Here is a 24742-nt window from a genome sequence, read left to right on the forward strand (position 1 = left end):
AGATCCTTATTTTTCTTGGGAAATAGGTCAGTGTATCCAGTTCTGAGGAAGAAGGGCTAAACATGTAGTTATAGGCATTTGTTACAAAAATCCATTATAATTTTATTGTCTGCCGTATGTATTAATTGCATGATTTTATTTTCTATCGCGTCTGTCCTTTGTGCTTTCTTTTTTGCTTAATTTTTGATTTTTTGTGCTATTTCGAAAGAAGGAAATAGCTGTTCGACTAGTGGGAAGAAAATTTCTGTGTAGTTTCTTAGTATTCTCTGTTTTTCAGTGTTGTTTTAGAAGCGTCTGATACAAAACCGAGTCAAGTATTAGATTAATTGCTATAGATGGGGCATTCATCAGATTTGTTGAAGAATGCAGGAAAGCTGGGATATGTATTTGGGAAGGTTTGAATGCACTTTGTGGGGAAAAAAAAATATACACCCAGAAAGAATTGAGCCACAGCGACGAAACCCCACATAGTGTAGTGTTCGAGTAGATAAACAAATGATCAAAAACTGGGGCAAAAAAAAAAGTTTTTATTTACGAGTGGCAATACAAAGAATGTAATATTCAGTAGGTGGTAAAGCCATTCCTGTCAGTTATACAAGCGCATACTCAGTTGGGCATGGAGTTTATTAAGTTTCAAGTGCACCTTTGCAGAAGATTGTGCCACTTGGTCAGCGAATTAGGACGTATTTGCCTGCCCAGTATGTCCGAAACATGCTCGATAGGCAACAGGTATGAAGACCTAGCAGGCCAGTTAAGGGCATTTAAACGTCGACGACATTCTTGGGAATGTCATGCTGTATGTAGCCAAGTGTTGTCCTGCTGTAAAACAGAACGAGGACGACCAGCTAGCCTAGGCAGTCGATCAGCTGCAAAATATCGTCATCATAACCTGTGAGCAGTCAGGGTATCTCGCAGCATGACAAATGATGAAAGGCTGTCCCAGCTAATCACTTCTTAGACTGCCACACATCCTGTATATTCTTATTGTGTGCTGCTTGGTAAGAAATGGTACATTGGGTCACTCACACCTCCGTCTCCAGACACGTATATGGCGGTCAGCAGCATTGAGAGAAAAGCGTTATTCGTCGCTGAAGATCACAGCTCTCCTATCGGACACTGTCCAGCTTGAGCTAGAACGGCATCTTGTGAAATGTCATTACTCCTGGTGGAATGTCAATGGCAAACGTCGTAATAGACGTTGAGGTCTGAAGCCAACGTCAACTAGTCCTGTGCCATCTTATCCTTGGATATTCCGGGATCCCTGTGAGTTAGCAAATGGCGTTGAATCGATAATAGCATAGCTTTTGGTGCGAATGTAACAGCTCTTCTAATCGCGCCATTACAGCGGCTGACTATGTCTTTCCTGGTTTCAACAACGGACAACGGCCTTACCTCTGCGACCAATATCCTGACCGATACTCCTGTTCGACTAATCGGCCTCTCTTAGCCCTCGCGATTGTAAATGTTCGTCATCGGTTCGATCCGAGCATTTTATGGAGATATTGCGCGGGAGCGCAACGCGTTCGGCTCAATAACAGATGCTCGTCACTCGCCGCTATTACCCTTTTACATTCTACTAGCTGCGCTCTTCAGACGCGCATTGTATCGCTCCACAATGCTGATTGGTGTTGCAAATTTAATTATTTATACAACTCGCCAAACCACATTTGCATGCTGCCTTTTGAACTTGTGGCTCAGTTTTTTTCTGCGTGCATATATTTTTTTCAATAGGATGTATTTATTCACACCGGTTCTGTAGCGGGGTCTTACAGTAGTTATGCCAGCATCTCCGTTTTGCTCCAAAAATAATTTTCTTTTACAATGCTTTTTCTTTATAATATTGCTCCCATCTTGTTTTCTTTATAGTTTAATATTTTGCGAATTTTAATCTCCTTCTAATTTTTTGGGCACTTAGTTCTATAGTTCATCAATTAATCTTTGTCGGGGGAAATTTCTGTTTCGAGTTTGAAATTTGCTGAGCATGCAAATTGGATTTTAAAAGCCAAAGATTTTTGTGCTTTGTCTATGTCTCGCTTATTATTGCAGGAATGAATGAAGCTAAGGATATGTCTTGTTTTGGCTTTAATGAGGGCAATAATCTTCTTTGTTTAGTGATTTTAAAACGTTTCAGGATACTTATGGAGGTCGGATTCCAGAGGTTAAATGTAATATATTTATGGTCGGATTGAGAGCTATTATCCAGGATTCTTTTATTGTCAATCTCATTTGCTAGTTGATAAGAGATAATTGTTAGATCTTGCCAGCCACGTCCTTAACAATTCCAAATAACAGTCCTGATTAGAAAAAAAAAATATTTTATTGAATGTATTATATGGATATTTATTCATAAGAGTCTAGTATAGTCTCAGTTTTCTTCGTATAATATGTATCGAAATTTTATAAAATGAAGTTTGAAACCTTCGTTGTTGTGCCTTCATTTAAAGGCAAAGACGCCAGTACTAAAAAACATTAAAATTTTTTTTCTTAACTGGTTCTACAAATGTTTCTACTATCATTTACTACAGATGATGAAACCGCGATTGAAGCTTTCTGCAGAATAAGTTGTAGAGACATTAGGTTAACTGGGAATGCCGGAGAGATGAAAAATAAGCAATCGCCTTCGCCAGGAATCGAACCACGGACCTCTGGAATACCGGCTTAGCGTGCAGATCACTACACCACGAAGGCACACTAGGAAGGAAGGCGAGAGAAATATCTTATAAAGTTGTCATTAAAAGCGGTACAAACCGTGAAATTTGCTGAATTGGAGAAAAACATATTGTAAAAATTAAAAACAATCTGTTCTTAAACAATGCATTTTTTTAAGAAACAAGTCTTATGATTTTGAATGGAATGTAATAGAGAATAAAAAAGCAATCTCTCTCACTTTTATTTTATCTCATTTGCTTGTTTGTAGATATTATTAGAAACCAGTGTATTGTACCTTTCGAGATCAAATACTAATTTTTGTTTTAAGTTAAGCAAGTGCGAAAATGAATTCACTTTAAAATAATTATAAGTTTAGTATTTTATTGTATATTTCAAGAATACTTAGTATTTGAGTATAAGAGTAGATCTCATAATAGTCAATAAATTAATCATTACTTAAATTAAAGTCAGTTCATGAGCGCTTCAATTTGAGTAGCAAATTATATCTTCTGAGAAAATTATTTAAGTACTTACGCACACATTTAATTACTCTCACTATCACTCGCATTTACTGAAAATGCTGGAATGTATAATGCTTTACACATTTGCTTGAACTCAGTCTCACACACATCGAAATCGTTAAAGCTCATGTAAGTAACACGTAAATATTGCCTAAAGACAAGAAATGAGTGTATTAGTTTATACAATAACTGTACTACCCAGAACTTTGTATATTTATGTAGTGGACTTTGTGTATGTATGCTATGAACCTTGTGTATATATGTAGGTCCTGTATTCCGTAAATCTTGATTAGACGCAATAATTAACGCCGCCCATTTTCACGCTTAGGTTTTCCATATGCCAGGATGACGATACACTGGGAGACACTTACTTAAATGTCAGGTCAGTGGTCATCCCTGGGGCGCACAGTAGATGCAGGAATACTGTCAGAAGGTAAAGGAGGGTTTGAAACTTCATCATAATGTGGTTTCTTAGCGTATTAACATGTACATGACCTAGACAATTCATGCATAGATCATGCATACCTAGTACAGGACAGCACTTTATTTTCAAAACCAAAAGAAAAACAGATATATTTCACATAAAACTGATAACATAATTTAATTGTGCAGTTTACAGCGTAACATGCCGTCTACATGGCATCCCCTTTTTATGATGGCTATTTTGACTTGATTCTGCATGGCAGAGAAGACGAATGCGCACGCCGATCAGGCTAACGTGCGCATGCATGGCGTTCACCGGAATGTAACACCATCCCTAAATGATTTGATGTGCTTCTTTCAATTACCATATTGAGGTTCATAGCCATATGACAGGTTTCGCCTGTTAGGTGGGCTAGGGCCAGTGCTTAGAAGTAACTAACTAACCATATTGAGGTTAAAATGATGTTTCATAAAATTAAATGCCTTGTGGAGACATTAGGTATTTATTTGGAAGCCGGAGAGATGAAAAATTAGCAACGCTTTCGCCGGGAATCGAACCACGGACCTCTGGAATACCGGCCCAGCGTACAGAACCATTACACCACGAAGGAACCACTAGGAAGGCGGGAGAAACGCCTTATAGCCTTCTCATTACGTTTTACGTCTACATTTTTGGAAATCTCCCATCATAATAATAGGAACATGTGTATATACCGTAAACTTTTCATCGATCAATAAAGTAGTCTCAGAATATTTCATCAGTGCACTAAACAAGAACATCTTCAAGTCTCCTGAATTAAGAGTTGGATGAATATATGCGAATGCTAGATTAAATCTTGATTGTCCATTAACAATTACATCAGTCATATTGACATTACCTGCTTCTGAATTCTGTGTTCTCTTACGCTGCTCAACAGTAAATTCTATTAGTACACAATCTGCTACACTCGACTAATTTCTATACCACTAGCTTGGCGAAATAAAATAAAATACAGCATAACCACCAGAACACACTAACTGTGTACGCGCGACTGTCCACCAGACGACCTTGCCACTTACACGCGGTCGCGCATGCGCATGAGCATGGTGCTTCACCAAAATTTTGCTATTTTTGACGCGTATACTCTTTGTGCAATTTTTAACTTTTTTTGTGTGTTTGCTAATGTGCTCTTTCATGTATCTAATGATGTATTTAGATTGATTTTAACATTTATAATTTCGAAGATACAAGCGTCTTATTTTTTAGCGTCTTATTTTTTGTTTTCCCATCAGAACATTGTGAGAGAGCGTAATACTAAGTTAAAATGAATACAAAATATCAAAGGAAAAAATTCGTAAAGAAAAGAAAAAAAGTAGAGATAACACTTTTTTTTTCCAGCTGCTTACCACGTACGTATAAGGGAAAAGTATAGCGATAGTGAGTCGTAATAATATTTTCATTAAATAAAGAAGTTCATATTTCTGGCTGCTTACAACATGCTGATTAATGAAAAGCAAATTAATTAGATATTATATAAAATTAATAAAGCACATATTTCTTTACTAAATATATTGCATATATCATTCATATATACCAGTCATTAAAACCTAATGTGACAACACCCTTTTGTACTTAACTGACTAAACATTTATTAGGAAAGTAAAATTAATTGCGGTTATTTTTATATTGCTCTGATTCAAATCAAATTACCATTATGCTCTTTTTGATAGACGTGTTTGGTAATATATAAGTTTTAATTAAACCTCTTGAGATGCGTTTCTTGGGCGAAGTTTGGTTCAGAGATAATGTTTAATTCATAAAGTAAAATAAATTCATTCAGGAATTGCGTATGTATACTCCTGAATTACGTATGAGCTGTAATATATGGATATAAGATAGTTACACAAAGCTTCCTTGTATTAATTCCATCCAAACCTGTTATTTTCTCAGCCCATCTATTTTTCTGTTGTCGATCGTGTTCATGTATTAGATGTCTTCAATATATTTTATACTGTCAATTTTCTTTATTGATTTCTGTCTCATGGTTGTCAATCGTTAATTTTTTCGTGAAAAATTATTTTGAAAACATGACGAGGAAATTATATGTTAATTTCTTATTTACTGAGTGCAACGTCACTAAATTAAATTTACCTCAATCCAATTTAGCAAGGTAAATAAAAATGAAATCATCGAACACGTCCAAGAACTTGAATGAAGAAAACATTTTTGGTCTGTATATATGCCAATAAATTTGGAATAAAATTCTAAAATAACCATTATGTTACTAGTAGCAGTAAAATCACTGCGTTACCGAAATCCTCTTAACCAGTACGTTGGAAAAAAATTATATTAAATGATTGTCATAGAAAACTCTCTCTATTTCCTCAAATTATTTTTTTATTTTTTCCATCTTGAGAAGTAATATATATTTTAGACGTAAGCCACGATATCATTATAGGATATGTACAAAAATACTGAAAGGTGGAATCTCTGTTCAGTAGATAGATAACTTGCATGTATATGTGTTCACTGATGGATTATGCAATTAAAATTCCTTTTTAGTAAAGTGTTTTCCGGAAAAAAAAGAAATATAAAAACCAGACGTTTAGAGATTACAATAAATTATCAAAATAATAATAATAATGAATCTGGAAGGTTTCAGATTTTAACAATCGAATAGAAAGGCTATTTTAAGGTTTAATATGGTTTATAAGTATAGATTATCAATAGAGATTACCCAGATGGAATAGCGGAACATTTTATACATTATTAGATGAATATCCATTTAATAATAACGCAGGAAGTATAACATGTCTTCTGTCTATTCGAATGTGGAAAAATATATAACGTCATTCTATAAAAATATTGAATGTTTTTAATTAGTTACGTCATGAATAAAATGCATTTTTATTTAAATCAAATACGATCCAAAAGGAAAAAAATAACATTCTTAATGTCTGCTTTTAAATAGCTTAGTTTGTTAATCGATAACAGACAGATTGAATTTGAAAAATAAATATCTCACATTTTGCTAAATGGCAACGAACTGTAATAAAAACTGAAACACCAAAGCATGAAATGAAAATTCTGCCGTAGTTTTAAAATAAAAACGTTGCTGTGTAAACCACATGACTCCTTATACGGCCTATTAAATTACACACATTTTTTTGCTACACTTCATTTAAATTTATTTGCTCGAATTTCATCAGAGATATATTCTTATTCAATTCAGTTCTTACTCCGCGGAAGGCAAAATACATAAATACTCAAAACAACTTGTTTAAAAACTGTAAGATAGAAGAAAACCTTAAGCACAATTTTTGCAATTACAATTAGAACTTCTACGCAAAAACAAATAATTCGAGCAGCGGTAAGACAACATTTTTGACATAGCGAAATTTAGTTAATTTTTGGCCGCATTGGGCAGAAACATGCTGAAATTGGCGCGCCAACTGACTTAATTCCCTATACTACTAAGAGTTTCATACGTAAACAAACTCCGCCTCGTTAGACTTAGCTCCATTTACACTTTTAAATTGTTAATAATTCTGAAACTGTTGCATGCAGGTTAAGTAAAAGCATAAAAACCTTGAACGGAACATAGCATATAAGAATAATGGAAAACAGAGCTCAAGCTAGCCGGACAAAAGGAACGGGCATATATGTGTAATCAGATGACTTGGAGTAATCTGCAACAGACTGACGATGGTTCTCTGCGTTATATCCTATGGAGAAAAAGTTATAGTAGCAAATGTTCCGTCAAGCATTACCTTATCTGTGATAGAAGACTCAAATCGAATACGCTAAAAAGGTACATTATTGTTTCTAAAGTTCAACCGTTGCCAACCAAAGGAAATCTGCCGATGCAGAAATCAATTGCAAAGTTTTTAAATACATCTGTAGCAATAATAAGTAAAATATTAAACCTACATTTACAACTACAAAACGCTGAAACACATGTTCACCAGCTTTTGCCGACGTATGTGGCTTAACGCAAAACAGTTTGTGGAACCCAATATGAAATCTATTTAAAGGGAAATAAATAGAAATGCATAGTTAGCCTTGAAGAAGCGTGGGATTACCTAAATGATTGCAACAAAAAAGGTCTATTAATCATCGAAAACGAAGAGAGGGAAATATACAGACCTAGTTTCGTCAATTGCAATGAAAGTTTCGATAAGGGATTTATGATTGTCGAACGATTCTCTTGTAGTGGGAAATTAAAAGTAAGAGGAGCGAGGGAAAAAATCTTAAAATCATAATACTATCAAAGAATATTTTACTTATTATTTAAATAGGAAATTGCTTTTTTCATTCCAATGACTTTGAAAGAAAGAAATTTCATCAAGACGAAGCAGCAAGTCATGCTTCGAAAAATACCACGTTATTCCTTGAAAGCATGAAGACTGATACATGTACATATATGCCTTTTCGATGTATTTCTCTAAAGTCTTCTGACGTTTCAGATATGAACTATTGTGCCTTTGATGCCTGAAAAGAGTTCTTTCTAAGCGCACAACCCTCCACGACTGACGAACTGTGGTAAGCGGTGGAAAAAGAATGGAAATCAGTATCCTTAAAATTTTTCCAAAAGGCCCTTCTGTCATGGAAATCACAATTCAGACTTATAGTCTAGAAAAAATTCTAATAAATTGAGTTTAAAAAAATGCTCTTTACATTTTAAACATTATTTAAACGGCCCCGAAATCGCTTTAAATGCGTAAACACCGTCTGTATTATGCGGTGTAAAATTTAATCCATGTGTGATATCAGTACTGTAGCATGAATATGCTCAACTCTTTCGCGTATGCTTAAAAAATGCTACTAGGAACTTACAGATCTTAAAAATAGTAGAAACCTTGATAAATTCGAGTTATATGCTTATCTTGCATTCGATCATCTGTCCTTGCCTCCCAGGATTACCATGGCAATGGCCCAAGGTTGACATAGTCTTGTGTGTGTGTGTTTGTGTCAATACGAAATAAGAAAATTCTGATTCTTTTTATATCAAAAGATTTTATTTTAACCGCTCTTTCGAGAGGGAGCTGTGAAAACATGAAAAATACTAGGCAGTCAGCCATCATAGCCCAAGTTGTTGGAATCCAAACTTTGGTAGGTGATAAGCTGAAATCTAATTGTTTTACAAATATTTCAAGTATTATTTTTACCAAGAGAGTATGCATTCATTCTCTAACCCATGACTGTTTTTGAGCGTGTTATGATCTGTTAAAAACAATAATCTCCATCCATAGAAACCTTTCGAGTGACTGCGTTCCCTTATTGCATAAAATTCGTATTCATTTACTGCCCTTATAATTGTTTTGAAATTTGTTACACATTACGTAATTTGCATACACAAAATTACTGTCCTCACTAAATAAAACGAGTAAGCCAGATCATGCATCGAAAACTAACGAATGTGAAGAATGGAAGAAATATGGTGGTGGTATGGCGGTGTATTTAATTATGGCAAAGCACACTAGGGCTATCTGCCTAAGGGGAGGGATGCCGTCGTGGAGGACTTTCTAAGGGAAACTGCATCGTATACACGTTATGCATGGAGAAAACCACGAAAACACCCATTCAGCCAGCCGTTCGCGGGATTCGAACCCTCGACCGAACTACCAGCGTTCAGCGACTTTACCGCTCGGCCGCTGGTGGGCTTGAAGAAATATGGAAGCAAGCCTTAGAAACAGTTGCTTGTAAGTGAAAGAAATGATCTTTAATTTGCGTTCCATGTGCCTTCGAGCGTAGTTGATCTTTAAAACCAGTCTGTTACGGATTAACAAGCTGAGTCATTTAAAAGCAGTAAATGCATTTTTTAATGATTTAACTATATTTTTTTTGTGTGATTTATCCAACTATTATAAATGAAAAACTGCTTAATTTATAACACATGTCCAACTGATGTTTTTTAAGTATCTGTAGCTTTGTTATAATGAATAAAAAATAGATTTAAAGCCATATTTTTAAGTAAATATTATAGCATAAATTTTTATATTTTACCAGTGTATTTCAAAAATCGTTTTATTACTCATAAGCAAACTAAACGAATTAAGAGTAATACCTGCATTTCATGATATTTTTAATCTTTATCTTCCTTTTTTATTAAAATATAACTGAAATAAAATAAAATGCATTTATTTTATAGTATACCTTTTTTTATAGTTTACCATTTATTTTATAGTTTATAGTATACTGATAATTTTTTTTTTTGCAAATTTGTTATAGTTAATAGAAAACAAATGCTGATGTCATATAATGCACAATTACTAGAAATATTATTCATTTTTAAAATGCTTTAGTATTTTTAATATTGTTCTAATATTTTTTTTATTTTAAAAGTCAAAATACTGTTAATATCTTGATAAAATTAATGCTGAATTATTATTCTTCGAATTATAAACCTATAACCTGAAGTTTCCAGGTTGCAAATGTTGCATTTTTTATTTAGCATTTTTTATTACTCAGTTTACACGTACACTTACTGTTTACTTATCTATAGTGTTATTATTTAATCAAACCTTATTTGTGTCATTCTTTTTCTTGCAGATATTAAGCACAATTTTAGCGATCCCCGCGTTATCTTTAATTTTCTTTATCTTCATCCTTCCCGTACAGTCTTGTAGTAGAAGTCATGTAAGAACATGGATCAAAGAATAGTTTTAAAATGACATTTTTTTTATAAAAAGGAGACTAGAATTTAATATCACCATGTTTTTCTCGTCAAAAAGTATTTCAAGGTATTCACTGCTTTTCATTTTAATATTTGTCTGCAACTAATTTATTTTTAAACAGCGAAACGTAGAGAAAGCATTTGAATGCATTTAAATTGTCACTTTTCTATTTAGTATAAGTCAGATACTTGCAGTAATTAATATTTTTGAACTTTATGTTCTAAAACTGCTTAAAATTAAATTTCTAAACACCTGAATTCTTTTGTTACATACTATCTCCTTTACCTAATCTCAGAATGTATTTTAAATGATAATCTCTCTCAAGCATAATATATGTAGATCATGAAAAAAAAGTCACGAGTGATTCAAAAACCAGTTTTGAAATCCCAGGCTGCTTTCGCTATGTAGGTTAGCCTTGAAAATAAATACATGCTTAAGGTGACGAATGGATAAGTGCACATTACTTTAACAGTGCATGAAAAAATATTTCTTCATATTCTGGAACATCTCCAATCGTGATAGGAATTAATACAGAAATAATGAGTATACGCATTCCTTTAAACGAACACTGTATACACTTCGAATCTTTAAAAGACAAATATTTTCGTCAAGGTTAAAAAATATTTTCGTCTATATTTTATCCTTATTTCATTATTTAGTTATACGCTCGTTAATATAAGTTTACTAACTTATTTATGCGTATCTAATTAATTTGTCAGAATGTATAGAGTATGCATTTAGCTAAAATTTCGTTATCGGCATATAGTTACTCTTTTTGAGAGCCATTTTAACACTTTTTGTATGTCAAGTTTCATATATAGGTACTATTATTAATGTATAAACGCTTAAGCAAAAAGAAATTGAAACTTTGTTAAATATCTTTCTGAATTTTGGAACTATTAATCAGCAGGTTCAGTCTGGTACTTTAAAACAGGAAATTCAGTGTCATTTTCCGCCCCCTGCCTTGCCTCGTAAGCGTTAAAACGACAACTGCAACAGACGATTTGTGTCGCTTTTCTCCCACACTAAATTTTCGCTTCATGAAAAGTTGATTCGAACTACAGTCTCAAATGAGCTGAGAAAATAAGTACTGTGTCGTGATGATCCAAATAAACACTCGTTGCAATGGCAAATTCTAAGGGCTAGCAAGAACCTATTTTAAAGAATTAGACTTATAAGGTATTTCGCTCGCCTTCGTGGTGTGATGGTCTGCATGATGGGCGCGTATTCCAGAGGTCTGTGGTTTAATTCCCAGAGAAGGCGTTGCTAATTTTTAATCTTGCTTGCTTCCAAAAATACCTAATGTCTCTACAACTATAGATCCGTTTGGGTCACTGAATCCGTAGCATTCGGAATTATTTCACAAGTTAAGGCACTTTACCGATTGCTTCTAAGCTCATTTTAAAATATCATTATGTTTGTACTGATTTATTATAGCATCAATAAACCTAATATTACGGTTTTAAATGGCGAAATATAGCCCTATATAATAATTCTGCCAACGTCATTATCTACATTCGCAACTAAAGTCAATTTCGGAAATTCTTCTTCGGCTGTTCTATGGACCGAAAGCTCATTATATCAGTCAAAGTATAAAATTGACTTCCTTCCTTCAACTTAATTCTGTCATTCAGAATTCTTTCGTTTTGTAGATTTTTAAAAATAAAGCTGAAATTTTCTGTTCTTCCTCTTATATAGAACTTTAGGTTATCATTCGATTATTAGTTCGGTTTAGTTTGGTTAATTATGACAAAGCACACAAAGGCTATCTGCCAAAAAGGAAGGATGTCTTCGTGGAGGATTTTTTAAGGAAAACTGGCTCGTGTCACTGGTCCACTGGTCATGAGGAAAAATATGAAAACGCCCATGCAGGGAACCTTGGTCGAATTTATCAACGTTCAGCTACCATTGAGTCGCTGTTTAGTCTCACTCGGTTATTAAAGCCCAGCATGTATATCGGTTTACCATTTTAACAGTCTGTCGATTAACAGATATTCTACGTAATTATAAAAATTCTCTTTTAAGTTTGAGAATAGAGAATATTTGATTATTTTAGTTATTTTGGCACTATATCATTGTATTCAAAGACTCTACTTTGATGGTCTTCTTATGTTTTAAATTCTATCATGTTTTGAATAATTTTGCCGTGACACACAAGCGCATATATCAAAAACAAATGTCAGAAACCTTAAATGAATCATTTCAGCAATGTTTCTAATACATTTGCTTTTTTTTACTTGCAAATTAAGAAGAAACGTAGGAATATCTAAACACATATTCGTTCTTAACACGTCATAACAGAAAAACATTAAAATAACTCAAATCGAAAGGAAACTTTATTTGTTAATTAAAGGAGACAATTTTTATATGTTATCTCTTGCTTCTATGCAGCTGTTAATATCTAAATTACTTTCTCTCAGTAGCTGTGTTTCGTGTCGTCTAGCATCAATGTGGAATTGTTTTATATTCATTTTTAATATTTTTTATTTACGAGTATTAATACAATATAGGATTTAAATATATATGCATCTAGCGGAATGTTGGGAGATACATGTACTATTACACGTAAACACACTCTCTCTCATCCTCTGCTCCCCAATTCTGCGCCTTTTGCTGGCGCCTTTCTTTTTAACCAGTGCCATTGGCTGATTATAACAGTTATAATTTAAATGTAAGGTGTATTCTCGATTATCTGGGTGCGGATTATCTGGGCGTAGCTGTGCCCACGCACACATTTTCAACGCTATTCGCGAGAATGTGTAAAAAATCGGAGAATATGTAAAAGAGAATAAAAGATTTGTAAAAAGAAGAATCAAAGATTTATATAATATGTAAAGAATAATCAAAGATTTATATAATATATAAAGAAGAATCAACGATTTTCATAATACATAAAGAAGAATCAAAGCTTTATATAACATAAAAAGAAGAAGAATTGCATTTAAAATCGGAGATTTATCTAATTATGATGGAGCCAATAACTGAGGCTGTATAAAAAAAAATTGCAAATGTAAAATTCTTCGAAGATCGGGAAAATATCGAGGAAATGGTTCGATGGCCTGCGACTGATCCGTACTTCCAGTATTTGAGATATCCGGATATCGTTTCAAATGCTGCTATGTTGCAAAAGAAGCAAAGAGTTATATTGAAAATACAGACGAAGCTACTTGCAATTTCATTAACCTCGAAACAGTAATTATTTCTGTTAAAACTTTATTGCATTTCGCCCACGAAAGGAGATTCAAATACAACGATAAAAGAGTATTTCAAAAACTCCGCAGTGAAATTCGGCAAATGTTTAAAAGCTCTCAGTAATAAAATAAAATTTATGAGTTTTTTTAAAAAATAAACACATACAATATGCACGAAAAATTCATAGTTTGCATTATTCGTGTTTTTCAGTTATCCGTTATTTCAAATATCCTCGATTAGCCCGAATTCTCAAAAGTGCACTGTAGGTGTGCTATATTTATAACGGAAGGTATTGTTTACAATCTCTGTTGTGCCCGAAAGCGTTTGTCACATTTTTCCGCTCTGCTTAAAAGATGCTATTTTATAAGCTGTAAATTTATTTTTTGAAAACTGTTTAAGGTAAAAATAAAACTACGTAAACATATATTTAAAAGAAAGCTACGTTTCTTATTTACAGTTTTATTCATTTAAAATATTTGACATTATTTTAGGAAACTAAAACTGTCAGACTCTATTTGTGCGCCACACTATTTGTCTGCAAACATTCTTCATAAATGAGTTCCAAAACATCTCTTCGAATCCATTTGTCCTCAACATTTTTTCAGAGTCGAAATTTACATTTATTCCTGTTATGTGAATAAGTATGATATAAATGTGATAATTATATGTGAGTCGTTTAGACACATTAAAATGCTCACTTTAGTTTTTTCTTTCCAAATATTTTACGCTGGAAGGCCTTTTTATCGAAATAAATATCCATAAATTGCCATTTTTAGCGAAGGAAAGGATAAAGCAAGTCTTTTCAAGCAATTATATTTTGTAAATCAACGTATAATATAGACTTTTTTCCCCTCCAGAGGTGGAAAAAGTTGAATCATGGTTAGATGAGCATCCTCATTTTGTATACGACTATTTTATACGAAAGGCATCTCGACAGATGGTGGATACATGGCTTTTGGTTCATTCTGCACCTCAGGGCATGGTACAAGAAAGCTCTTCGACAAACACTACCCCGACGAGCACCAACTCTGGTTCGACGACTCCTGTCAGAAAAATATCTGCTCAGGAGTTCAACAGAAGCGGGCTTCTGGGGTAAGTGATCTTAAAAATACTTCTGTTTAAAGGAATTTTTTATATTATAATTAGGAAACTTAATATTTTTATATTCTGTTTAAAGGAAATTTTTATATTAATTTTACTACTTCACTTTTTGTTAATTTGTTACTGATAATTATTGATTTTCTGAGTACATGAGATTACAAAAAAAAATTTCAAGGGACAAAATCTAGGATTGTAAGGAATCCTTATAAATGTGTGACGTTCCGTACAGCATATCTTACGAAATGAACCTGCGATAATATTATGCAGGATTTTCAAAAATGTACAATGCTTCAGATCATTATTATCTAAAGCAGCGTTTTCCAAACTGTGTTCTGTGGAACGCAGGTGTTCCACAAACAATTCTTAAGTGTTTCGCAAAACTTTAGGAAACTGAGGTTAGAGAACAACGAAACATTGTCTGCTTTTATGTATTTCGTATAATTTAAAGCAACTGTTTAAAGAAATTTAGAGAGAAAACATAAAAAAAGGCTTTAAATCGGATGCATTGTTAGTTTAGTAATGTATAGGGGGGGGGCCAAATAAGACCTACTAATGTTAAACACGGATAACTCTTGTAATAATCATTTATTTTGATTAATTTTTTATACATTAAATATATTTTATAGAAATTATGTATGAAATATGACATCAGACAAATGTCCACCATTTTTCTCGATCAAGAGATTGGCTCTTTTTAATGCGTTTTCTGCTACATCACGTAATGTTTTTGGTTGAAGGCTCAGTATTTCGTCTCGAACATTCTGCTTCAACTGTCTAATAGTCACTGGGTTATTAAAATACACTTTGTATTTTAAATATCCCCATAGAAAAAAAAATTCTGCTTCGCCACTGGCCGCAAAAAGTTTCCACTCATTGTTCTGTAAGAAGCTCCGTAAATCGTTTCCGGCGTTCCATCCTCATTCTCGAAGAAATATGAGCCGATAACTCTATTGGCCATAACACCGCACCAAACAGTACACTTGAATTAAAATATTGCCGATATTTGCGCTGCGTCATAACAATTGATCGTTGACAAGACTAGAAAAACTTGATAATTTTAACGCGTTGCTTTGTACTGTATGGTTCCATAATAAATTTCCAAGAATTCAATTATAACCTAAGAAAAGAAAGAAATAATTATATATATAAAAAAAGTTATGGTTCCATAATAAATTTCCAAGAATTCAATTATAACCTACAAAAAGAAAATATATATATATATATATATATAAAGTTATTTCTGTTTAACATTGGCAGGTCTTATTTAGCTCACTCTACAGAAAGGCACCTTGCCTATGAAATATATGCAAAAGTCATTTCTGGTAGTATTTCTATTCTAGGTTCAAAAGTGTTTCAGTGGCACTTTAGTATTTTAAGATAGTTTTCTTCAGACCTTCTTATTTTATTTTATTCTTTTTGAAAATATCAAGGAAATATAAAAATGTAACTATTAATATGTTTAATTATTTTAATCGCCCCAAGGACTACTGTTTATAAAAACAAACATTATAGTTTCCGGTGAAATACCAGAAAAGTCAAATTTTGCGATCACTTTTCTCGCTGTAAAAACCCTTTAAATCAGAGACTTTTTTTTTTCAAAGTAATCGAAGTCATTGGAAGCTAAAAGCGTCTTTGATTTTTTTAACATTATTTGCTTAATTTAATTAGTTTTATGTGTCATTTTTTGTAACATACAAAGTTTAAAAACCTTTCTTTTCTTTATATGATATAAAAAATTCAGTAAATTGTTTATTTATTTTAATGTTTATCTAACATACCTGTGTTTTCATTTGTTATAATATTAAAAATCTGAATTTATTTTAGTGTTCCTTTATAATTTTAGAATTTAAAAAGTGTTCCGTGATGAAAAAAAAAAAACTGGGAAACCCTGTTCTAGGGATTAAGCCTGCATTTGCAAATTAAACAGTTTAGTTGATCATGCTGTAGAATACTTCTAGTACTTCCAATAATTTTTAAAAATATATATTCTGAATTACCCAAAAATACCAGTGAAAAAAAATCCATCTGTAAATTTTAACTTTGGATTAGATAGCAACGAAGATAGACTTCATGAAGATGATCTTTGCACCTTGTTAAATCTGTCAATTAATATTTTTCCACGAAACATATGATAGCAAACTTCAGAATGAATTCAATCAGTAAAAGAAAAATATATGAGGTCTTGAAATATTTCACAGCGAAGAAAACGGAGGTAAATGTAACATGCTGTTAGACCAACGTAATTTCTTTATTGGCAATTCCTATTTTATTTTTTTTTAAATAACAAGAAAATGCCTAAAGTTTTCTTTAAAAATATTTATAGGAAAACACATATTCGTATTTCTGAGTATTTTCTTTCTTCCCCCCCCCAAATTGATTTCTGGATTTTCCTCTTAATGGGATCGATTGCCAAAAATAAAATTGCTTTTTATCTCTCAAACGCGGAGTTCGGCTATTTTACCTGTAGCAGTGTTTTTCAAAGTGTGCATGACGACTGGGGTCACGAAATATTTTGTAGTACTCTTTTTCGTACTGTATAATCATATATATTTAACTATAATTAAAATTTAATTCATAACTATTCGTTTGGTGAAAACGGATGGAGTTTTGATGAAATTTTTCAAAACAAATTGTTACTTTTTTTTTAAAAGGTTATAAATTAAGCTTCCGAAAATTACTTTTATTTTGTGTCTCCGCTCGAAGCAGAATTATGAGTCTTCTTTTACGCTGTGAACCGGAAATTTTTGTCTAAGAACCCAGAAGTTGATGTCTAAAGGTACACAAGCAACTCTAAATAACTTCAAAAGGAACATTTTTCCATTTCAATATTTTTGGTGATGTTCAAAAGATAATTTTGAACCTTTCTATTTGTTATTAAGTTCTTAGGAGCAGATTTAGTTTCAGATTTAATTTTCATACTTGGGAACATTTTCCTTTCCTTCCGCTTGTATTTGCATTACGTTAAACCTATTTTTTGAAAAATTTGATTTTTTTCCCAACTTTTATGGTACAAAGAAAAACGTTAACTGAAAATATTACCACAGTAATTTTATGAAACTTTCCACAAATATTCCATGAAATATTTTGATATTTTGAATTAAATATACTAAAATGTTAGCTTTATGTTTGTATCTAGATTTTTTTCAGACACACTGAAACGAAAGAAATTTCTCGAGAAATAGCTAGTGTATATATTCAAACAGGTATATTTAAAATGCATTCTACTTTGTCTTAGTCCATTTAATTCCTTATACCATAATAGATATAAATGACAAAAATAATAGTAAAATATTGATAAAAAATTTTGTTGGAAAACGTTTAATAATCCTGAAATTTTACACATTTTAACCCAAAATGTAAAAAAAATCTAAAAATTATTCTTTGAGAATATGTTTATCGCCGATTTCTGTTATTTTAAATAGTATTCTGCTAAAAAAATAACACCAATAATAGATTTATTTGTACTATTTTCCACAATCTGCATGTCAAACGCAGTCGTATACCTTAAACATCTTATACCACGATACCATATTTACAAAGCTAGTTGTTGTTTGGTGTCTTGTATAGGTACTATTTCCTATTTATCCCTATATTTAAATTTCAAACCTTAGTTATTAAGTAACAGATATTTTATATAATATAATTCATATTCGTCAGTCACCAATAAATTATCTTTCTGATGTTGTTACATTCATCACATTTTCTTGCTTAGATGAGAAAAAAATAAAGGGTTTTACCGCAGAAGTAATATATATATGATGCCTTCGTCTATCATAAAATATATTAATTTATAGATGTGGTAGTATTCTTTATTACAGACAGGTAAAGGTAAAGGTAAAAGTATGTGGGACACCAGCGATGTACCATTTTATTACAGACAGCAGCTTCAAGGCTAATACTTGATAAGAGTATTAAGATTTCAAATTATTTTTTTACTTATAATTTTAACTAAATTATGTATGACAGCCCATGAATTTGAATGTAAATTTAAGTAAACTGCAATCACAGATTAGCATTAAATTTAGGCTCTGCGCATTTCAAAAGAATTTGACGTATGGAATTTGTCAGAGACCTATGACAAATTCTTCCAAAATTCATTAACAATTCAATTGTAAATTCTTATTTAGTTTTTAAAAAAGGGAATTCCTGTTTAAGTGATCATGTTTCTGCATAGCAGCCGCTATTAAAAGGATTGAATTAGGGCTGTCACCTAAAACGTCGAATGCAAAGTGGTATCGCACCGATAGGTTTAGGAAAAGGCGCCGAAAATTTGCCCCTTGGGAACGAATACCATAAGGCCGGTCCCTTTTCTCTTTTGCAGTATTTATACAAGTATACTTTTATTCTTGCGTTCAGCATTTAACATTTTCTCAGTATTGTTTACTAACTTGTGGCATGTTTCTATTTTTCAGCCCCATCGTCAATACGACAGTGGATGGCATTCCGACGTTTCTCACATTTCCTCTGCCGGGCGATACTGCCTTGCCTTCTTTCAACAGAGCAGGTCGGAAGAGTCGGCAGGAGCTTCGGGCCCTAGACGAGCGGGAGTTGATCTTCGAGCTCGTCAAGGACATCTGCAACGACCTTGAGATTCGAAGTCTGTGTCATAAGATCTTACAAAACGTCAGTATCCTAACTGATGCCGATAGGTGCTCACTGTTTCTTGTCAGGGGAGAAAAAGGGCAACCTAATAGGTAGGTTTTCTCCTTCAAAATAAGGATAACAAGGAGTTCTTCAATGAATTTTACTTAATTACTTAAATTATGTGGTATAAAATCAGTTTTCAAACATGTATAAAATCTGAGTTCATTACAAAAATTTACTCAAGTATTATTTCATGTAATTTTTTTTTAAATATGCATTTAAGAATTGTGGACCACATTTTTATTATTTAATGTATACAGCATTCATTTCCAAACTCAAATTTTGAATTAATTCCTGTTGAAGTTGACAAATTCATTAATTTTTTGGTCATTGTCATAGTATTCTCTTACATATTTCATATGACATGGATAAATATTTAAATATTAGTTGGTATATTTACCAGTTAGTGTAAACATGTTTTAGTTTAACAATGCGTGGCGTAGTGATAGAGAGACGGCTACCATAATCTTGTTTCCGGATATTGAGAGGGTATAGATATCTGTAAGAGTATAATATCTTTGCGGTATGAAACACTTAAAATACTGTCGAGCCGGAAGTCCTTTCAAGAGGCTAATTATAGGAGGCCTTCGATTTTGTCTCCTGAAACGTTCTCTTTCATTTGTTCCTTCTATCTGGAGCTTCCCCTTTCTTGCTGGTTTATTTCCATCTGTCGCCACCTGTGGTGCACTCTGGGTAACGTTCTTAGTGATGAGATGGCCATATGATCGATGCGTGTTCAGCAGTTACTAACGATCGGCAGTTAGTAATTAGTAAAGTGTGTGCCCCCTCTGTAGGAGAATTTAAAAAAAACATTTTTTTAATTTCTTAAAATTGATACAAGATTTCTTAAACTGTTACAAACCTTAGACATTCTCATTAAAATTGTTTTGCTAGTTCTTAAATATTGAAAAATTATTTGTAGAGCAACATGTATTTAGCAGATCCCTGTAAAAAGCGATAAACATGCTACAAATATTTTAATTTGTTGCCTTCTATGAAATGAAACTAACATCTGGGGATTACGAGGAAGTTAACTGATAACGGGGTAATTAATTATTCTGTTATTAAGAGAAAGACTTCTCTAAAATAAAATGAACTTTTGTAAACAGGGAAATTCTATGTAAAAGAGGTATATGTATAAACTAAAAAAAAAAGTTTGCAAATGATCAACGGACTGAATCGTTTTAAAAAATGGATAGATCTTGCTAAGTTGAAGAATTTGTTGAACTTCATGAAATAAAAACAAATCTCGTTAATGTGAGATTTATTAAAAAATGTATAAAGTAAAATAAAATGCTGTTAGAGAAATATATTCCGTATAAATGAGAAGACAGTGCTATAAATGAGAAACAATGCTTTGCTAATACAAATAGCTTGCATCATCTGATTCCCTAACGCAACTAGCAAAATGCATTCTTACTTAAATCAAGAAATATCGTAAAATCGTAAGTGTAATAAATCATGTGCAAATTAATGCTGCTGCTATTTTTTCTTATAATATCTATATCATAAGATTTTTCTTCCAAGCATGTTGTATAGATCAGGTTTACGTACTGTTTTTTCACTATTTAGTGTATGGTTTCTCTAAAATCTCAGGCTGGAAAATGATAGACGCTAGAAATACTAGTATAAGATATGACAACAAAATCCGAGGAATGATGTCCTAGGATGTGTACGCGTGGTAGTGCTCTAAAGACAAAACGCGGAAACGGTACCCCATAACATGTTTAAAGATGCCTAACGACGGAATAGACATTATATACATTTCTGTTAGTAGTGCTTCAGAGTGCAAAGGTGTAACGGTATCTGTAAAATGGAGCATCGAAAGTTATGTATCATGCTTCTGCTAATGAAAGTCATAACATGCTGAAATAAATTTGCAGAGATGAAGCCATATATGTAAAGTGCCTTTATGAATGGTATAAACTAACGTATCTCAGTCTGTAGTCCATTAGTCACTAAAATCATCTCAGTCTGTAGTCCGCTGGTCACTCGAAAGCTAACCTTATGTTCCTCCTAGGTTTCCAAAAAAGGCTAAAAAAATAAAATTCAGTTTAACTGCATATAGCACACAGTTGAAAATCACAGTGTTTGAAAATTTAAGATGACAATCTTCTATCATGTTTTCTGCCTACACTAACATCTTATGAAATTTATTACCGCTGTCCTACGAACGGACTTCCCAGTCTAATCTTAGCAACAAAAGAAGGTTTTGAAGCACTGTGACTGTGGTGCTTCTTACTGGTAAACACCTATACAAAAATTGGCAGGCTTATCTATCTCAATAATGTATGCGCTAATAATTTTTAGTTAATAAAATAAAGATTTTATAAACACTATTAGCCATGAATTATTAAAAATGAATATAAATTTACTCCTGTTAAATGAATCACTGATTACCAGTGTAAAATTTAATTAATGATATTTTTAAAATGAAAGCATACTGTTAGTAACAATTATAAAAATATTACTTTATATATAAAAATATTACTTTCGAAAGGGACAAGGATAAGGTGGCCTCAGAGCATTCTAATTTATATAAGTGTTCCCACTTAAAAAAATTTTTCAAAAGTTAGTTTAAACGTATTCGGGAAAAAACGAAACTATTAAAGATGCTGCTCAAAATAGTAGGCTTACGACGACGTCTGTTAGTGACGAAAGTTATTTTCTAAATTGGCGTGAAAACGTGAAGCTAAGCGAACCTGTGGTGAAATATAAAAAAATCTTAAATAAACTTTATAATAAATAATATTAACAATCTTAGTACTAATGCTCAATGACCTCTGTTTTTCTTTTTCCCAGGTGTTTAGCGAGTCAACTGTTTGATGTGTCTTGCAGCTCCACGATCGAACAAATGCAACAAAAAGAAGAGATCCAAATCCCCTGGGGAACGGGGATTGTTGGATATGTTGCAGAAAGCAGGGAATCACTCAACATCCCAGACTGCTATCAGGTAAGCACAAAGATGCAAAGATTTACAATTTTCCTACTTGGCATCATACCATAATTTTGAATTACGTTGGAAAGCGAAATCTTTAATTAATTTTTATTGAATAGATTTCTCTTTATTAATTCTTCATATATATGGTTCTACAATGATATAGTTTTCACTATACTGATTTTAAGAACTCTGACTTCTATATTGATTCCAGTCTTAAACTATTGATCTATTATGTTGTCTAAGATTATTTTCAGAACACGTGAGTCGTCCTAGATTTATTTAGGTTTTAATTAGTCTTAAATCCCTAAAAGGGTTATTAGTTTTGAAAGATAATTTTAGGTTGATTCATTTTAAATATCGCCTTTGTGTCACATTTCATTCGACTCTGTCGCCATTTTCTAAAATGTAATGTCTTTTAAATTGAATATGTCTGTAACTAAGGTAACTAAGGTATTCTAAAAGCAGTTGATGCAGATCTTAAGATTTTTTTAACGTGATTGATTTAAGAAAAAGGAATTTAATTCATGATATATCTAATTAAAAACATTCAATAATGTTACACAATGAGATTATATATTTTTCATTTTTCAAATATGCAGATGATATATAGTGTTCTCATGCTATTTTAATATATAATTGTGTAGTATCCTATAAAATATTTCGTTATTTCACTTTGGCCATCCCTGTTGATATTCTCTACTGATAAATCATATTAAACTTTAAAAGAGCCCCGTTTGGGTGACCCTTAAAATCGGAGCCCTTTCGGAGTTTTTTTTTTTTTTTTTCCAAAACATTATTTTGGGAAAAGAAATAATAATTATCTCTGTTAAATAAATAAAATTACGTGCTGTGTATTTATTCAGTCATCTTCATACTGAATGTGTAACCCATTGAATAGTAAAGAAAATAAATGAGTATTGGAAAAAATAAAAGTGTTATCTGTATTTGTGAAGCTTGTTTTCTTTTTGTGCACAGTCAAAAAATCAATACATTTACATTATATATCATACAATGCCCCAAATGGAGAATTTTTTAATTAGCTATTTTTAATTTCTTGTTTTCCCATTCCGCTTCTGTACAGTACACAATGTGCTCTTGACAATATTCGAAATTTTTATTCATTTGGCTCATGCTTCACATCTTAAACAATGATGCTTTGCTTTGGGCATTAATAATAGTATCAGGCATGTAGTATTGAAAGTGGTGTCAGTCAAATTAAAACTGAAACATTTTTTAAATCTGTTTGCTGTATTTCCAGATATATAAAGAACTATTCCAGTGTAATATGTGACATATAATAAATACCCCGTAGAGATGTGCATGAATCATTTATAGCGAAAAAATAGTAATTAAAATAAATAGCTTCCATAGCATTTCAGAAGCGCAAATGACGCTAGAGTAAAATACTTGATTCAAACTTGAAAAAAACCAGAAATATTTATCATATTTATATTCTATAAAATAATATTATTTACTGTTTTTACTTGCGTATTTCCTTTTTTTTTTTTTTTTTTTTTTTTTTTTTTTTTTTTTTTTACAAATTTTATCCTGCAAAAATTGAGAGGGAAATATTATGCGAATAATTTAATTTCTGAAGGACGCGTTTGCAGTAAGAATATAAAAATGAAAAGTAGTCATAGATAAACTCCAATTTTATTGTTTTAAAATTATTACTTTAATGTTATTGATTTGTTCTTCAAATGTCGGCCTGCTGTTATTCTTATACACTGTTATTCTCTACGCCTCAAATCATTTAATGCTGCTGGAAATGCTGTTTTGAGTCGTCTGCTAGAGCTTTCAAATCATCGCCATCGTCACTGTTGTCATCCCCTCCGTCACCGTTCAGTCTATCCAAGGTTTCTAAAATAATATAAGAAAGTATTTTACTGATCTTGAGTCTATCTACCTATGTCCCCCCGCCACAGGGGTCGATACAGGAAAACTTGCGAAGCTACTGGCTAGGATCTGTACCTTGTTAGTCTCAGCCACAGGGGTATAAAATCACGAGCATGGTGGTTCCCCGTAACCTGTAGGTGTAAGCAGATAATCCTGACTTTTCCGGATATAACTCGACTGGCTCAGAGGAGGAGTGAGCCCTGTGTTAGACCCAAAGCTGGCATGAGGCATCCTGCATGGTACTGGCGGGTAACAATTTTGACGACTAGTAAGATCTCAAGACCTGCATGTTCCCCGCCGCTAAGAATCCTGGGAACCGGAAGTTGTGACCCCGTGCGTCCAGGAACTTGCAGTGGTTATAAAGAAAATTTTTTAAGTATGGCGCCTTGGATTAGGGCCCCGGAACGGTAGCATGATTGGCGTACATTTCATTTCTTGAGGAACTTGGACTGGCTGCCCACCCCCTGACTCATATGGCGGCAATTTAGTTGGGATCGGTCCTTGTAGTGCCGAACAGGTGGAGCACGAAAGACAAACATTATTATTATCTTCCCAATTGTAGTCTTCAGAACCACCAAAAGTATTAGATATTTATGTTTTCTTGAAGTTCTTCACTCTTCGTGCTTCATGAGTCTATGAACCGAAATACTTGAAAGGAAATAGCAAAGGAATACTAAAAAATGTTGCTCTCAAATTTAAAAACGATTAGCATTAGAAT

The 24742-nt window shown here is 32.6% G+C and overlaps 1 protein-coding gene across 8 annotated transcripts in view; it reads left to right on the plus strand.

The window, feature by feature from the left end:
* Pde11 (Phosphodiesterase 11) overlaps nucleotides 1–24742 on the plus strand; it is a 589461-nt gene that overhangs the window by 446435 nt on the left and 118284 nt on the right. For all 8 annotated transcript variants that reach the window (XM_085820851.1, XM_085820848.1, XM_085820847.1 and 5 more), the window contains 3 exons: nucleotides 14300–14534; nucleotides 18956–19237; nucleotides 21990–22140. In XM_085820851.1, coding sequence (XP_085676977.1) covers nucleotides 14300–14534; nucleotides 18956–19237; nucleotides 21990–22140 — 668 coding nt within the window. The remainder of the gene's footprint in view (nucleotides 1–14299; nucleotides 14535–18955; nucleotides 19238–21989; nucleotides 22141–24742) is intronic.

This window comes from Stegodyphus dumicola, chromosome 7, assembly GCF_044657685.1.
Source record: "Stegodyphus dumicola isolate Sdum_Otavi_A_Nest chromosome 7, ASM4465768v1".
Taxonomy (NCBI): Eukaryota; Metazoa; Arthropoda; class Arachnida; order Araneae; family Eresidae; genus Stegodyphus; species Stegodyphus dumicola.